At 41.7% G+C, this 19,217-nt stretch overlaps 1 protein-coding gene across 3 annotated transcripts in view; it reads right to left on the bottom strand.

Annotated features, from left to right (window-relative positions):
- Positions 1-19,217, bottom strand: part of jade2 (jade family PHD finger 2) — a 136,652-nt gene that overhangs the window by 101,359 nt on the left and 16,076 nt on the right. For all 3 annotated transcript variants that reach the window (XM_058626977.1, XM_058626976.1, XM_058626973.1), the window contains exons 2-3: positions 17,518-17,581; positions 13,134-13,219 (exon numbers count right to left, since the gene is read on the bottom strand). In XM_058626977.1, coding sequence (XP_058482960.1) covers positions 13,134-13,219; positions 17,518-17,581 — 150 coding nt within the window. The remainder of the gene's footprint in view (positions 1-13,133; positions 13,220-17,517; positions 17,582-19,217) is intronic.

A 19,217-nucleotide genomic window follows, 5' to 3' on the forward strand; every position in this document is an offset into this window, starting at 1 on the left:
CGTGGAGTGTGTGTGTGTGTGTGTGTGCTTTAACACTCGCACTGAAAAACACCGGCGTACTCAGGATCGCGACTCTGTTACTCGTGTTTGCACTGCTGCTGTAATTGGAAATGAAATCAAGTCCCATCCATTATTAGTGACAACATTAAAATGAAAACTCCGGCCGTTTACTTTTCTTTACTCATAATTTTTCCATCCATCGCAGTTTTTATTGCTTTTTTTTTCTCTTTTTTTAAACCACAGCCTCTTAATGCTGTTTGCATTATGTCTGCATTTTACTGTTTATGCCGGTGCCCGTACAACATCCATGAGTATGTGGTCCTAATCCTCCTTTCGTTAGAACCTAGCATAAATTATACAGTAATTATTCTTTTTACACAAAAAGAATGAGCCTTTAATTACAACTATGCACACACACACACACACACACACACACACACATACATAAACCCATCACGCCTCCAAACCAGAATTGAGGGCGTGAACCCGTTATCACCCAGGAACAATCCTCACCTTGTTTTATAAGCTGCTGCCACTTCTGATTCTTTCCCCGTCTCTGCACACAGACTGTTTACATGTCTTATGTCTTACTTTGTCGACTCTTCACTGCGATGAACGACAAGGGAACCACACAGACACACAAATAAAGGACTATATACTATAAACGATTCAATTAACTTACACAGAGGAAGAGACACAAACACACGGACGCACACGTGATCATTCCTTTCACGCACACATGTTAATACACACTTACACAGGTGCGCACGCACACACACATCCTCCCACCCACACAACAGACCTTGTTATTATGATGCAGCTGAGCCAGTTTCCTTAAAGCACAGCACAGGTGTTTGGAAAGACCTGCTGACATCACACCTTCTTTTGACTTTTTTCCTCTCCAAAAAAAAACAAAAACAACAACAATCAGCCTTATTTGTAACTATTATTTGGATGAGAGAACTGAGGGATGAGGGAGGAAAAGCTCCTCCTTCCACTTCTTATACTGTTATTATTATTAGACTGCTAAATTCTACCAGGGACAGGCTGAGAGATTTTAGCACACTGTGCGACACAGATCTATAAACTTTGGTAGGACATCACGTTTGATGGATGCAAACTGTACGACAACGTCAGCAAGACACAAGAGTTAAAGGTCAATGCATTTTTTGTTGTTCACGTAAATGTTTAACAAATAAAAGTTGAATAAATAGACACAGCACTACAATGTTCATTTGTTTCTGACTTCACTGGGATGATGGAGATAGTTCTCATCACCACATAAGAGTTGCCTCACATGTAACGCAGCATAATTATCAAATAGTGATAAACTTATGGTATTTTCGTGTTGCGGCTGGTTGTCATAGTAACACAGCCAACCTTCCCTACAGCTTTTCCATGTAAACAGCGGCGAGAAATATCGACCGTCATTGCCGAGATGGAAAGTTTTAAGTTTGCATCCAATTAATTTTTCAATCCTCGACGCCGGTCAGAGCCCGAGCCGACCAAAAACTCATGAAATCCATGCACACGATAGGTGAAACAAAATGCATGTCATGTTATTCTCCAAATATGAGCCGCCTTAAATAAAAAGAGAAGGTTTTTTTTTTTATCATTATTATTATTTATTTATTTGCTCTCCTCTGGGCATCACGGCTACCTGGCTCTCCACTGTGCGTCATGGCAGATGTCGACACTCACAGAGAGAGGAGGCTAATTTTAGCAGCCACATCAGAGAACAGGGACGGGCTCTAATGATTGGCTGCTTGGAAGGTCCACAGGAGGAAGTGTGTGTGTGTGTGTGTGTGTGTGTGTGTGTGTCAAGTGGGTGATTAAGAGTGAGAAAGGCAAGGAAGAGGAAGATGGAGAGGCAGAGGCAGCGGCTGATGAAAGAATAACAGGGAGAGAGAGAGAGAGAGAGAGAGAGAGAGAGAGAGAGAAGGAGCATTAGTACAATGACTCAGTGATTTCAACACATACAGACACTTTCTTCCTCTTACATGCACCTGGAATCAGGTACTTTATGTCCATAAAAGCGACACAGAGTAGTGATTTCAACCTTCAAATAACGTCTCCCAGATTATTTTGATGCTACATGCAGTTACCACAGGTTAAAGGTCACGTCTGTCGAAGCCTGAGCAGATCTGCATCACCTGCATTTGCATTATATAACTAACAATGAGGATATTGTGCAAATACATTATATATGCAAACTAAAGCATTATTATTCTTTTGTTTTTGCATTTCTATTTTATTAAGAAGTAAAATGATGTCATCATATTTGTTATAACACAGGCTACTGTACCATGGTTGTTTGTATATTAGAAGTCCTGCTTCAGAATTCACTGGTATCATCAGCTTAAACCACAATATTTTTACATCATTTGTAACAAACAAACAATACCTTTTGCCAACTGTGGGGGGAACCAGAGAGCAAATCCTACTAGAGCTGCAACTGACGATTATTTTTACCATTAATTGATTAATCGTTTGGTGCATAAAATATCAGAAAACGTTGAAAATGTTGAAAAATGTCCATCAGTGTTTGTCAAACCTGGAAATGATTCAGTTTTTAATGATTTCTTTGTTGTATGGAGCAAAGAAACTAAAAAATATTCACATTTAAGAAGCTAAAACATTCAGAAATATTGTTTTAGTTGACCTGGGGTAAATACCATTACTCCAAGGTAAAGGCCAAACACACTAGAGGTTATTTAATTATCTTTTGACAAAAACCTTACAGCTAAATTATGAGACTACACATGAAACAAGTTCTAAATCAATATCACCTCTGATAAACCCTAGAGCAGAAGTTTATGCAGAATAACAAAACCACTTCCCATGAACACATATTATAATACATACAATACATGCATCACAACAAAGAAATGACTTTTTCATCCACATTATTGTTAGATTTATGCAAATCAGACACTGATTTAAACTTTAAACCTTAAAAACCAGTCAAAATATACGACCTACAAGCACATCAGACTGTGTGAAGCAATCACCAACAGCAGAGGGCGCTGTGAGCAGCGATCACATATTGTTTTGCAGTGATAATGGAAAACAAAAATGAGAGACTTTCGAAATAACTATAGCATGAAATTCCAACGCACCTGTTTTTTTATTTATTCATTCATTCATTCATTAATTCTTTTGGAAGCAATGAACCCTGAAGTGTGCTTCAAACATACTTTTTTGGGGGATGATTCGCGGTTTCAGACGCGGCGCTAATGGCGGCTTGTTCTTTGTGCGATCGCTGCAGAAAAAAGGCACCATGCAGGGCAAAAAGAGCACAGACCGGAAGAAACCTTTCAATGTGCTCCAGCTCAGGATGGAAGAGAGGGAAGGAGGCATGAAAGGAAATCGAGTAGGAAGTCGCCGCTATTATGCGGGGAAACGCTACGTTGTGCTGGAGCGGATCACTCCCATCCACGCGCCGACGCGTACGTACTCGCACTTTTCAAACGACACAAAGGATTTGATGGGAGTGTGAAAAGGATTTCCTCTCGCTCTCAGATCTCAAATCTCACATCCTTAGCTTATTAGCTTGTAGCTTCACACTCTCTAAAAAGACACTCATCCTTCATTAGCATGAGACCAAAAACAGGGAAACAGCCCCTTTCGAGAATTGCTCCGAACGCCAGGTCCTCGTGATGCTCGTGGAGTGGTGGCACTAACCCTTCGCGCCAGAGGCGGGCGAGCTGCCAAGGCGCCGCTCAAAGGTCACGCAATTAAGCTTTTGTTCCCGACTCAATAAGACTTTTGACTGCGCTGCTCTGTCTCAACAGATGTGATTCTCCGACTCTGGCAAAGACGGAGCTCCTTCACGACCACAGTCGTGCGGTTTAAGAGGGAGTTACAGAGAGAAGGCAGAGACGCTGATCTGTGTAGCTTTACTTTAATAAAGATATGTTCTTTACGGCTCTTTTCCACTATGGTCCCAGCTCGCCTCAGCACGGCACGGCACGGCACGGCACAGCACGGCACGGCACGGCACGGCACGGCACGGCACGGCACGGCACGGCACGGCACGGCACAGCACGGCACAATAGAGGTTGGTTTTCCCACTACAAAAAAAGTACCTACTCAACAGTTGAAAGACAACTGGCTCTACCCTTAAAGGTGCAACGATTATTTGAAAATGAATGTATTTTTTTCAATAATTAAAACAAGTTTTTGCAGACCAAACAAGACCAAACAAGTACAACAACAAGATTCATTCGAGAAAATAATCAACAGATTCATTGATTACGAAAGCGATCACTAGATGCGGCCCTACGACTACATGAGAAGCAGATTCAGTCCATTTACAAGACAACTGGCTCCAATAAGACATGGAGAGTGAGGCTGTAACGATGGACCTGCTCAGCAGAGGTTGTGCTTTTTGACTGTGAAGCTCCCAGGTGTCAAAATGTGTGAAATCAAGAATTTGAAGTCAGATTTCCTCACTGTCAGAGCAAGAGAGTGAGAGAGGGAGGGCAAACATGCTCAGAAAACCTCCCCTCAATAAATGACTAGTTAAAAAACTGGGTCACTGACAAGAAAGAGTGAGGGAGACTTAAGAGGCAGGAGGGATAAACCAATTTCCCCCCACAGAGGCTGATGCAAATATCATTCTCGGTGTGGCACGCTCAGGCAGACGACGACGTGGTGAAATGGCAAAGCGGAAGCTGGGGGAAGATGTGACCCAGTTTTTTTTTGGAAACTGTGAGGCTTGAAAAAAACCAAAAACCTACCAAAACAACTGCATGATTAATGCGGCTCCGCCCATTCGAGAGTCTGCCGCCACTTGGAGTCACTTGTCGCGCTTTTCATCTGCAGACGTGACTCGGAGCTCCGCGGGGCTTCAGAAAACAAACTCCATCTAAATATCACTTGATTTATTTTTAAATTCTGCTCTGTGACCAGACTCCACCCATCTGGTGCTCTATGTGTGTGTGTGTGTGTGTGTGTGGGGGCCAAAGTAAACACTGTGACTTGTGAACAGGAGTTGTTCTGCTGCAGATTCTTATAATAACACAGTGACCTGTGCAGTGACATCACATCAACGCCCTCTCCAAAGTCCTGAGTCATTCCTCGCAACAGACGCTCATTAAAACATCATTTTCAAAAAAAGGGGGGGGGGGGGGGGGGGGGATCCAGCATCAGACTCCAGCAGCAACATAACTCAACAGTCTGCAAGAACCTTTGGTTATTACACCTTTTAGTTCTTCTCACCTGTTTCTACTGGATTTATTTTATCTTGCAGATAGTTTCTCAATTAATAAATTGCTTGTTTGGTCCATAAAATTCAAAAAAAATGTTAAAAATAACATAATATTATGCTCAAATAGCTTGTTTACAAAGCATAGATTTGAAGTTTTCTGTCAAAGAGGAGCAATAAAAGAGAGAATATTCACATGTATAAAGATATAAGAGTGCCTTTTATTGTTATGGATTATCAAAATAAAAAGTGCATCCCTATTTTTGACCCAGAAATAGTTTTTTAGCGTTCACACATTTATGTGTGGAATGCAGAAAGTATAGAGCAGCCTCAAGATTTAGATTAAACAACATGTTTGTTTTTCAAAGCTTCTCCGAGTTGCAGTGCAACACACTTGTGAGTGAGATCAACATTGTTCTACAATTATCTCTACGTCTCACAGTGGCAGCGTTGCACGGCATTTCAGGAAGCAGCATCGATGGCGTTTGATAGACGGACGAGTGATACAATCACTCTCACACACACACACACATGTTCGACATTCATGACTTGAGGGGACATTGCATTGACTTACATTCATTTCTTGGAGACTTACTCTAACCTTAACCACAATTACTACTGGCCTAATCCTAATCCTAACCCTAACCCTAACCCTAACCTCAACCTAACCATGAAACATATCTTCACCTTAAAATGTAGTAATTTACGTTATGGGGACTTGCTTTTTGTCCCCACAAGGAGGACAAGTCCCCATAATGTGACTGTGTAAACAGGTTTTGGTCCCCACAACATTAGTAATACCTGGTACACACACACACACACACACACACACAGATACTGAAACCTGCACGGATGAAACTTGAAAAACCACCATCCTGCGCTGTGGTGCAAGCAACACAGCAGAGAGGAACGTTTTTTATTTATCTAACAATTTCCGTCTTTTTATGCACTGTTGTTTCTTTTATTGATGACATTACTGCAGGATTCTCCGGCCACTCATACACTTTTCTTTTACTGTGCCTTTACTTTATTTATCCTTACTGTGTTTTCATCATCATCATCATCATCTTCCAACTTAATTGTTTATATTATGGTACAGTATTTACTGGACTGGAAACACAGCTAAAATAAAAGGGGACTTTCCCAAAAGTCAAACACACACACACACACACACACACACACTGGGGCTGAACGATTCTGAAGAAATATCTAATTGCGATTATTTTGACTGAGAAAGTGACATCATTACTCTCTGAATAACAGATTTAAAATGACATGTGTGCAGAAAACACATTTGTTTCTAATGTGTTTTCGTCAATCTGTCAGGACAATATTTCACCTAAAATAGTCATTTGCTCAGTTAGTCGTGTTTGGACGCTGCACCGACTTCCAGTCATTTGGCACTGGTTTCCATGGTTTCATGGAGACTTACTCTAACGTGAACCATAACTACTACTAGCCCTAAACCTGACCTCATCCTCACCATACAACATGTCTCCATCTTAAAATGTCATAGTTTACTTTTAGTTATGTGGACTTGTTTTTAGTCGCCATAATCCAGAAAACAAACAGACAGACACAGGAAGAAGACTGAGGACTGAGTTTTCTCGGTTTCATTCACTTGTTGACCTAAATGCAGGTGACTAAGACGCCTTAAAGACACCTTAAAGACGCCTTAACTGTCACACAGAGTAAACAGTTTGACTGTAAGGGGAATCCAGAGTCACAGAAACGCTGCTTTCACTTTGAACAACGCAGCATTTACATCCATTTAATCTCCATCACAATCCCACAGCTGTGGACTTCTCTGGCTTTCATCCATCTTTATTGACGAACCCATCGCTCATCCTGTCCCCCGGTCCGTCCACTCACCTATCCATCCCTCACTCTCCTCCTCGTCTTTACATCCATCACTCTCCTTTCACGTCACTCCCTCCCTGAAGCCGTACACGGACGTGTTTGAGCACCAGCACAGGTGAGCGAGAGGAGCGTCCACTGACGGCTGAATAAAAAACAAACGGTGTGTTTTTTCCCCCAACACCAAGCTGTTGTAGCTGTTGCCATGGAGACTCACAGCTGTTTCTCACAGAGCCTAATGAGCGACAACAGCTGCTCGTCTGTGAGGACACACAAGTCGTGTACACACACATATATATATATATATACACAGTATATACGTTCACTACACATGTATATCTGTACGCGTGTGGTTACGTCACTATTTATACATGTGGGTTTGGAAGAGCAGCCGAATTCCAGAGAGTTTGTTGCTGGCACAAGAGTGGGCACCATCATCATCATCATCATCATCATCTTCATGACTCTGGACAGTGATCCAGCGCTAACATCTGCACACATCTGGACGAGTAATACAGCTGCTGCCCGGGAACAATGACTCTCCGCCCCGTGTACGGGAGACGTTGCTGAAAACATTTTTGAGAAATGCTTCGCAGGGCTTTGTAAATGCCCCCGAGGAAGTTTTCCCAGAGTCTAAATTTGATTGCAAATACCTCGCCCAACAACTGCAAGCAAGCAATAAGGCAGAAAATGATCTGGGGGGAGGAGGGGGGGGGTCGCAGAGTCACAGAAAGGGCTGGTGAAACGACTGCATCCTAAAAATGTGGGTTAATCTCCAACAATTACGAGTGTCAGAGGAAGTACTGAACAAATAGTTTTAATTAACTGATTCTAATGATTTTTCCACTTATAGAGGGCCTACGGCTTAAAGCAAGTTCAATCTAAGACTTTTTAAATGCCACTTGGAGTGAATTTTGAGACCAATTTTACAGTAAACAAAAAAAAGTTCTTTTGGTCCAGTGCAAAAGACAGAATATCGACTTCCCAGTGTTGGTATCGTGACATCCAGACGTTGTCCTAATCTGCATGATGTTACTGCAAGAAGCAGTTTTGAGATTTTGACTTCCAAAAAAATAATCATCAAAGACTACTTCCTATGTGTTAGCATTCTCAAGAGGGGTTTAAGGCATTTTAATAGGAATTAAGGCCTTGTTTTTAAGACTTTTTAAGGATCCGCGGGAACCCTGTTATCATACAAAGGTGAGAATAATATCCTCTGAAGTGCAAACTGATGAAAACCGGCACAACATACGAGTTCATCTCTGTTTCCAGCGTCGATGAGAGAGAAAATGCTGCAGCAACTTCACCAACACCAGTCTCACACACACACACACACACGTATATATATAACTGTATGTGCTCAAGTAAACAATGAGGCCACAGAGAAAGTGTTGCACCTGCTCCGCCATCATGTACTTTGGCAAACCCTAACACGACCACTTCCTTCCTTCCTCCCATGCTGCACCGCGAGCGGCTCCTTCTAGCACTTCTTCTTCTTCTTCTTCTTCATATTCTTCTACGACGACCGTATTCGTCAAAAAAGGAAAAATCTTAAAATGATTGTAACTGATCACTTTTTGGCTGGCGTGGAAAGTTAAAAACTTTTTTTTTAACACATCACTAAAAAAAAAAAAAAAGTCCAGAAGAGAAAAAATACCCTACAATAGTCATACCAGCAAACATGTTACACAGGATATAAAAAGAAATGACATTTTATGAAAGCCACAGGAGAGAAGTACGTCACTCCAGTCCTAATAACTACTGTCATATCTGGATAGATGACGTGACGACTGCACTGGATCTCAATCACTCAATCACTGTTCACACAGTCTGCTGCTAAACCAACAGACTAACCTCATGTTTTCACAGGGATTTACTCTAGTGACAAAGTATCAAATATTCAATATTCTCTCTCTCTCTCTTCTGACCAAACACAGATCACCTGTGTAGGTTTTTAGCTGCAAACTGCACTGTGTTTGAAATCAGAATTATTATATTTTATTATCAGTATTTCTGACATTATTTTATTGTGTTAAAATTTGACACACTGTGCTGCTAAAGTGCAGTGTTTTATGATTTTGCTCCACATGAAACGCTTTTGTTTGCAGCCGAGAAAAAACATGCAAATGAAACCGACAACGAATTTGCTTGAAGAGTTTCCCTTCCATGTTGTGCGGCACAAAATTTTAATACCACAAGCCTGAGAGAAAAACCCCCGAGTGCTAAATTGTGTGTGTGTGTGTGTGTGTGTGTGCGCATGTCAGTGTGTGTGTGTGTGTGTCCTCTGCCCATGTTAGTGTTTTGACAAGTGTCACACAGCCTCCCTGGGGGAGCAGGGGATTTCTCTGAAGAAGAGGAGCTTTGCTTTTGTCAGAGGAGATGAAGCCGCAAGCTGCTTAACCCATTAAGACCAGATGGGACATACTGTATGTCTGCATCTACACACACACACACAGACACACACACACACACTTCATATATAACTTTTAAGACATGTGGCAGATGAAATGCATTATGTTCTTATATTTGTTACTTTTTCTTGGTGCAGTATAAACCAGAAAAAGAAAAGTTTAACGCAGTGCAGACAGTTAATGACCTGCAGTTACATGGATGACAAGAACAAACGCTGAAGACCATTCAGAGACATCATTACTGAGTGAGTTCATTTTCATCATCGATTAATCTGTCTTTTTGAGACTATTTTCTCAATTAAACGACTAATCGTTCGGTCCATAAAATATGAGAAAATGTGGAAAAATGTCAATGTCAGCAAAGAAACTGGAAAATACTCACATTTAAGAAGCTTAAACAATCGGAAATCTTACTTTCATGATGGGAAAAAAAGGTCAAACCGATGAATCGATGGTCAAAATAGTCGATGATTCATTTAGTCATTGATTATTGGACTAATTGTTTCAGCTCTGGAGTCAATTAAATAGAAGCAGCTCAAACTTTATATCTGGGTGTCCAAACTCTTGGCAATTCTGGTCACAATTATCATTTTGTTAAACGGCAACGTCACCAAATCGAAGCCACGCAGGAGATAAAAAGTGAAAAAGTCAGATTTTCGCTGTGAAAATGGAGGACGAGAGCAAACGACACTGCTCGGCTGCTTGTTGAAGTACAGTATACTGGGTTAAATATCTTTATATGATGAGAAAGTAAGGAACAAATCTGCAAAGTACTAATAATAAGTGTAATGTGCAGGGAATATCCAAATATATTCAAAGAAATAACACTTCCTGGAATATTTGTTGGATATATTATGTACTGTATGTGCCATGATGACTTCCTTCCTTTTCAACAACCTTAAATCTCTGTCCTTGAGGTAAAAAAAACGGTCACTATGTCCGTCTTCCACCAAAATAAGGCCTTGCTGGAAACCATATTTTTAGAATAGTGCTACATTGTCATTACACACAAGTCCACAAGTGTAGTCGCCATACGCCGCACGCACCGCCCGTCTCCAAGGGTGAGTATCACCCCATCAACGTGGGATATCGTTTAATATTCTTCCCAGTCACATGTAAATATCACCTTTAACACAAAGAAAGCACCTTCTTTTCTGCCGAGTGACGAGGTCACAAACAGTGGACGACATTTCAAGTGTATTGACCTTCGTGATGTAACAGCAGCAGCAACAACAACAACAACAACAGCAGCAGCAGCATCAGCAGCAGCAGCAGCAGCAGCAGCAGCAGCAGCAGCAGCAGCAACAACAACAGCAGCAGCAGCAGCAGCAGCAGCATCTCTGGTTGCCGACACGCAGTCGTGAAAGATTTGACAACATTTTCGTGCCGCGAGACGAGTTTCTTTGTCACATGCTGACAGAACATCAGTGGGCCTTAAGAAATAGAAGCGGTTAGAACCTAATTAACATACAGCTAGAGTCTTGATTGCAAGAGCAGGAAGAAGTGTTTTTCTGGTGCACTGCCTAAGTAAATTAGGCTGCGTCCGCACAAATGAAGGTGTTTTGAAATCAAAATGCTCTCTGACCATTTTTTCACTTTCACACACTGGCTATGTGTGTGTGTGTGTGCGTCAACTCAGAATTTGTTAGTTTGGTTGCTGAAAAATACTGCGATGGAGGAGGAAAGAAGAAGGATTCCTCATCCATGTGAATCAGGCTGGGAGTCGAGACAAAGACGCAGAACATCAACATTCACATCACGGTTTCCAAAAGTCTCTAAAACTAAAGTGTGAACACCACAATTATTTGATTATCTCGTCGGTTCATTTCCTCAAATATGTGATGTCTGGACCATAAAACGTCACAAGGTTTAGTTTAGAAATGCTAATGAATTCGTTTGAAAACGCAGTCGCTCGCTCGCACTCACTTCCCGATTGGTTCATATCAGCTGTGAACTAAAAACACACTCACTGCTGGTTTCAGTTCTCATTTGTCTCAACACCGAAATCTCTCAATGCAAACTCCACACAGAGAAGCCCTCAGTCGAACCGGGATCAGAATCGGTGACCACCTTGCTGTGAGGCAACAACGCAAGCCACTGTACCACAGTGTACGCCCACAAACTCACTCCATTGATTAATAAAGCGTTTCAGTAATTGATTACTTGTTGTCGTGTGTCGAGAACGAAACAAGAGGCTGGAAAAGAAGCTCGGATCCTGCCAACGTTCACACCTCCACGCACGGCTGAAGAACTCGTGTTCCAGGTTTGAAAAATGTGGGTCAGACTCCGCCAAGGAGAACTGAGTGTGAAGCCTAACTATGAAAGAAGTCAGCTACCAGTCGCAGCCCAAAGAAACCTTCTATGTTTCAATGAGTTAAGCATTTTTAAAACCAGCTTCAACCTTTTCCCCTCAATTCACTGCTGCAAAAAAAAGGCAGAACATTTTTTTTTCAATGGACGAGCGGCGGAGCTCCGGAGTGAGGCAGAGGAGGCAGCGCTATGAAAGGGAACGTGGCCCCTGGCTCTTCAGTTGAGGCCCGGGTCAAAGCAGAGAGAGCTACAGTGGTAATTACCCAGAGACTGATTGTTGACAGGACCTTCCAACAGCCTGTGGTTAAGTGGAGGGAGCTGAGGGAGCTGAGGGGGAGGAAGCTTCAAATGCGCAGGAAGAAGGACAGATGCTCGGCTCACGACTTGTACTTTGGGACGGTTCAGGGGCGCTCGTGCCATTTCGCTCGACTCGCTCGACTCGCTCTCCCACGGAACCAAACGTTTGTGCCGTCACACACACAGTTTTTGACATTTCCTTCAGAGGAAAGGGAAGCATTAAGGCATCGAGACAGAAATTACAGCTAATTTACCCACTAAAACGTTCATCATTACTCGAGGTTTATTTTGTGGAATGATCTTTATTTCTGGCCGTCACGTTACAACTCTCTGGAAGTGCTACTTTGGAGCCAGTTTGATAAATCCTCATTTTCGGAGACTGGATTCCAAATGACAGAAAGTTATTTTTGGAGCGGAACACTTTTGAAAAGAGCAAGTCGTCCTTAAACAGATTTGAACCCACTTCACTGACAGAGTGGGAGGAATGTGTGACTGTGGCAGGCAAAGCAGCGCGGCACTATTTTTCCACCCGCGCGATGCCAGCTCCTTCCTCAGGGCGGTCATTTGAGAGCTCGTGGGAAACGTTCATCGCGACCATACGGGATGTTCTAACCCGGTACATCCATGGTGACAGAGACGGCTGTATTTACATTGGACGGCGTTTGTTCCAATTAGGAACTGATATATACACTAAAGCTGCAGTGGCTGCAGCGGAGCTGTCGTAATCTTCAAACTTGCAAGGTCTCTAATCATCCAATTTGCTATTTGCACTTTTCCCCTGATTCCCTACACCACCGGTTGCAACTGAGCTTATCCAGAAACCTTAAGGACTCAGATTAGCTCGCGGACCTGCACTCTCTCTCTCCACACGTCAACAACGAAGGCCGTAAAAGTTGCAGACCGTGCTGGTTTTCAACCAGACAAACTGTTGGCACGCGACCAAGAGCCACAACAAATATCTTTCACCAGCAGCGACTGCAGTGGAGCAAAACTGGGAGCATGTGATAACCAAACACAGACTGTTGCAATGAAACAAGCGCTTTTCTTACCTCGGATGGTTTCTTGTGCTGGTGGCGGACCCATGTGCTGCTGGTGCCCATGTTTTTGGACGACCTGGACCATGAGGTCACCTGACCTGGAGCGGCGGGACAGACAGAACACAGAGAAGACGATCAGCGAACAATTAGCGCCGACAAGTGTTTCAAATCATGCGGGGCAGAGCGTGACGCGGCCTTAATGTGTGTTTAATTTGTTAAAGAATGCACATTCATGAGGGCAAAAAACGCTGATCTGAAAGTGAGCGAAATGAAGAACAGGGGCCTTGGCTGTGGATCAAACTCACAGCTCGCAGCCGGGGCTTTGAAATCCACTGGAGAAACTTTAAAGTCCCACTGGAGAAATTTGCATCACAGAGTGGGTTTATAGGGTAAACATAATTTGGTTAGCGCTGATGACTCGCAGCGAAAAGACCCCAAGAAGGTTCACGAGCAGGTCGGAACCCGCGTGTTCCGGGGTTCTGTGGTGGGAACGTGACAGTGAGTCGTTGTCCGTCTGTGTGTGGATGGACCTGAGTCAGCTGGGACTGGCTCCAGTGACCCCCGCGACCCTGATGTGGAGGATAAAGCACCAGACAATGGATGGATGCTGCAGCAGCAAGTGGGGCGGGGGGGAATGAGGACGTTAGGAGTGCTTATTATAGACTGATGTGGATCTGTTAAAGAGTGTAATAAGTAACGATGAGTTAAGCAGTTAAGTCCACTGTGGTCCTTTACAAGCTCATTAATACTGAACCTAATGGCCATTAAAGCAGACAACAAAGCCAATATCCCACCCACCGCTCCAATCAGCGCCTCCCCCGTGTGTGCGTCAGCGCCACGCGCCACACTTACGCCTTTTCATTCATGCTGTTATAACATACTGTATTTTCCCTCCATCACAGATACGTTCAATAAAGGAGAACTCGTCTTTGACGAAGGCGCTCGTTAAAACGGCATCGCGTTTGTTAATTAAATGACATCACAATGGCATGATGGGAAAATTTGTATTACAAACACTTTGTAATGTAGCACATTGTAACCACGACTCTGTGTGTGTCTGTGAAGTGTGCGTGCATGTGCGAGATGCCTCCCACTCAACATATTTCCCTTCTCACCACAGCAGCGCTGCCGCCGCGCTAATTTTACTTGTGACGTCTGAACAAGTCGCAGCGTCGCGGGCAGAGCTGCTGTCAGGACACACACTCCCTCACACACACACACACACACACATGCATTTACCACATGTGCACCCACACATTTGCCCACAACGACACATTAAAAACACACTGACACAACACTGGAGGAAGAGGAAATATGAGTTGAAAGCCATGAGTGGATAATGATTTCAAATTATTCTCCTCTCAGCTTTGCCGAGTTCGAGGTGGAGCGACAGTGGATTTTTATAATCTGATATATCTCAGCATAATTTTTTTAAATCCAAACTTAAAACATATTTATTCAGACTGGCTTTTTATACCAAGTGTTTTTAATGACGTGTGTCTGTAGGGCTTTTATTTTGTAAAAAGCACCTGTGAGTTATATATGTATAAGGACATTACAATTAGAGCTGCAGCTAATGGTTATATTCATAATCGAATAATAGTTTGGTCCATAAAATGTAGAAACATGTTGATCCGTGTTTGTCAAACCTGGAAATCATGATGCTCTCAATTCAATCCACAAACACAAAATGATTCACTTTTAATGATTTCTCTGTTATACGGAGCAAAGAAACGAAGAAAATATTCACATTTAAGAAGCTGAAAGGATCAGAAATCTTGTTTTAATTATGAAAAAACCCTCAAACTGATAAATCTTGATCAAATATTGTAGTAATCGATTAATAATTGATTATTCAAGCCCTAATTACAATATAACGCTAGTTTAAAGAGAGAGAAAAACACTGATTTGGCCAAGTTCACTTCATTTGGGCAACATTGTTAAATTGTTGAACTCATAATAATTACAAAACCCTAAATGTCAGTGGATATTCCTGAGGTATATTTCCTCCCTTTCTGCGTGTATCGAGTTCCAACCACATCATCTCCGACTTATAAACCTCATTTATGCGTCTGTTGCAAAACAGTTGGTCCACAGATTTCAAACATGTTTGTAGGAACATGGATTTTTTCCACGTCCAAAAAACACTTTGAATTAGTCCAAGTTCTGTACGCTGTCGGTGTGTGTGGTGAAGTTAAAGTAGAGCAGAGAGAAGCATCTCAAAAACACTGACACACTGAGAGTGGTGGTGAAGTGGTGCTTTTTGTTTGACAGCTCTGCAACACAATCACCAAAGCACCACAGAGAAAGGAGGACATTTTGAGGCTCGTCCCCACTTTCTGTGACATCTTAAAAGGCTTGTTTATGAGTTAGGACCTCGTTTTATTAGGTCCAGACAGCTGCGCCACTTCAGGTAACCAAAAAAAAACGGGCTGGACGCTACCGTCAAGTGTATACCGTGTATAAATTAAAGTTCAATCAGGTCTGAAGAAACCGGTGGGTTAGAAGTCTTGTAAAGTGTTCTAAAGTAAACAGTCGCTGCCAGTTTCACTCGCCACGCGTCACTACTTCATGTCTCCTCGTGGTGGCGCTGATCAAATGAACGAGGGGTAAACTTGGGGTGGAAGTGAACCGGCTGAAGGAGACGGGAGTTTACAGCAGGATAATGGCGGAGAAAGCTACGCTAAGAGATGCTCCATCCACGGTCAATACATAGACTTTATGACCTTCTATGTTGTGAATAAACAGAGAGATCCTGCACTTAACTTTTCACGTTAACATTTTTGTTTTCTTCAGTTTGACAGATATCGTGACTAGGGCGAGTTTTTTTTTCAATAATTAAAACCAGCTTTCTAATTCGTCAGATTCTTAAGTGTGAATATTTTCTGGTTTCTTTGCTCCGTTTGACAAAGAAATCATTAAAACTGAATCATTTTGAATTGTGGACAAAATGAGACATGAATAGAACATCATCATTTCCATGTTGGGAAACACAGATCAACATTTTTCAAAATGTTCTGGCATTTTACGGAGCAAACAAGTACTCGATTAATTGAGTAAATAATCAACAGATTAATCGATGATGAAAATAATCTCTTGTTGCAGCCCTAATCGTGACGTATCACTATGTCATTGTCTCGCAATACATTGATGATCACAGATTCGGGATATTATTGGTATCGTGGTATTGTGTATCGTGTATCGTGGTATCATGTATCATGTATCATGTATCGTGTATCGTGTATCGTATCATATCATATCGTACCCTGTGATCCCCACCCCTAAAGTTGAATGTCACTCTTATTGGAAAATGTGATTTCTCAACATTTAAAGAAAAAGAAAAGCCAAATTTACATTATTTCATGATGAAAATCTTGCAACAAAAGACAAAACTTGTTCAATACAAAAAATGTAAGACTCACAAAAAGCAGATTGAGCAACTTAGCTGCAAATTTCTTTTCTGAAAAACTAAATTCCTGTCTAAACTCGCCCGACATTGACCGACCAAACAATTCTATTCATGCACATCATTTATAAAAAGCACAAAGTCGTCTCACTGAGCAGCCAGAAGCCAAAAAGAGTGATGTTTAAAACTTCGTCAGTGATTAAATCTTCAGACTATGTGGAGCACGGCCGGCTCAGGAAGAGCCAAGAGCGCTTGTGTAACACTGATGATTTTCCAGCGCGCGCTGCCAGTGACATACATGCATTAGAGCGGCCAGATGTTCCCACCATCATGCGGTGGAACACTTATTGTCTCGTCTGCCGCGGCTGTTTGAACGTGTGTCGTGAATCTCGGGGGGGGTCGACGTCGTGTGTACCGATCGTCTAATAGTCGGATAACAAATTACAGTCCAGGTTTGTCCAAGAAACGGTTCAATCTGTGTGAATTAAGCACCTGATTTAAGGCAGCGCTCTTCAATCAGTCGCCTTAAATCAACGAGCAGCTGCTCATTACGAAGTCACCTCGCAGAGGCCGGCCGTCTCGCCACAGTCTCAAAGTGTTAAGTTCAACAAACTCCGTCAATAATATCACATATATACTGTATGTATATATATACATACAGTATATACATATATATATATATATATATATATATATGTATATATATAAACTTTTCACACCTCATTATTTTGGTTTGGACGAATCTGAAAAGTCTGAAAGTCCAGACCAGATAAGGAAAGTGTGAAAGTGTCTAATGAACAGTTGTGTGTGAGAGTCTGTATATGAAGATTGACTGTGAGGAAAAAACTGTAGGAAGTGGAGCAGAGTGTAGTTCACTGTACGGCAGTAACACAGCTACTTGCTTCTCTGACACTTTACACGCACACACACACACACACACACACACACACACACACACACACACACAAACTGAATCCCTCTGCAACTTACTGTCAGTGGTGTCGGAGTCATTGCTGCTCGTCGAGTATTTTCTCCTCTTCTTCTCGCTCTCCATCTGTCGGGGAAGAGAAAAGTGAAAAGTTAGAAGAAGAAGAAGAAACACACACACACACACACACACAAAGTGTTCATGAAAATAATGCACTGATGGCACCAGGCTGTCAGAACAGGCTGCCCTGCCACAATACACACAAGTGATCACCATTACATAGCAGCACTAGAGTTGTTCTGCTGTAAACTTCATCCTGGTTATCAAGCTTTCTTTTCTGTTTCTGAATGACATTAACCATTTAATAAGTAGACGTTTTATTTATTTGTCCCATTCTCAGACTAATTCTAAGACGAAAGTGAAATTGTTGCTTGTTCTTAACCCTTCTGTGACCATCGTACTTCTCATTACCGTAACTCTGAGACCGTTGTATATCTAGAACATTTAAAAACTATGGACTGGTGATCTATGTCAGCTGAGATTGGCACAGTGTGACCTTCTCATGTGGAGGATAAAGTGGTAGAATACAAATGGATGGATACCGGAAAGCAGAGAAATAGAGCTTTGCACCCATATACTTGTCATTACGGTAGCCGGAAACGAGATTTCTGATTGTTGCAGCTTCTTAAATGTGAACATTAAGTAATATCTTCTTCTTTTTTTGCTCCATAGAACAAAATAAATCATTTAAAGTGAATCATTTTGGTTTGTGGACAAAAACAAGACATCTGAGAACATCATCATTTCCAGTTTTCTGACATTTTATGGACCCAACGATTACTCAAATTAACCGTGACAATAATCCACAGATGAATCGATTATAAAAAAGCAGCTCTAGTTGAGAGCTTGACCCATGAAGAAGAAAACACTGCAGACAGACAGACAGACAGACAGACGTAAGGTTCCAAAGACACCACTGTCTCTCCTGCATGTGCACAGAGATGCTTAAGTAAACACACCAACACTTCACAATGTGACGCACAACAACTGTCAACCATTCTTCATAACATTTACCAAAGTGACACTGACGGTAACAAAGCCAAGAAACAGCAGAGCACTGACTGTTTGTGAACGTGTGACGACAAAGTCAAAAATAATAACAAACGCTGAGAAAACTGCCGGTCGCTTCATTAAATACTGTATTACAGGGTTCTTTTTTTTCTTTTTTACAAATGTGACACCAGAATCACATTTCACCTCAGTTCAGAACAGCAGAAAACACAGAGGGAAGTGAAAGGATGTGTTTAGATACCAACTGTATGTCTGAGAGCAGGAGCAATTACTCAATTAATCAATTACTATCAGTTACTAAATTATCTTTTCACTTCATTTTAGGACACAACACATTTTATTCGACCCTTTAGTCTCATTTTAATTTTAATTTCAATTTACTCCACCCATTATTCTATGTTCTAGTTCACCTTATAGTACTTTTATTTATGCATTTTATGAATCGATTCCTCAATGAATTAACTATTTTGATCATCGATCGTTTTTTTAGTTTTCTGATTTTTCAGGTGAATATTTTCCAGTTTCTTTGATTAGTTTAGACCTAAACGATTAGTTTTTTTTATTAATTGATGATGAAAAACAATCCTTAGTTGCAGCCCCAACTCAAAAGTGATGTTACAGAAGTCCAAAAAAGATTCGGTGTCAAAAGACATCAATCAAAAGAAGATTTCCTTCAATAGAAGAGTCAGAC

This window comes from Solea solea, chromosome 4 (genome assembly GCF_958295425.1).
Source record: "Solea solea chromosome 4, fSolSol10.1, whole genome shotgun sequence".
NCBI lineage: Eukaryota > Metazoa > Chordata > Actinopteri > Pleuronectiformes > Soleidae > Solea > Solea solea.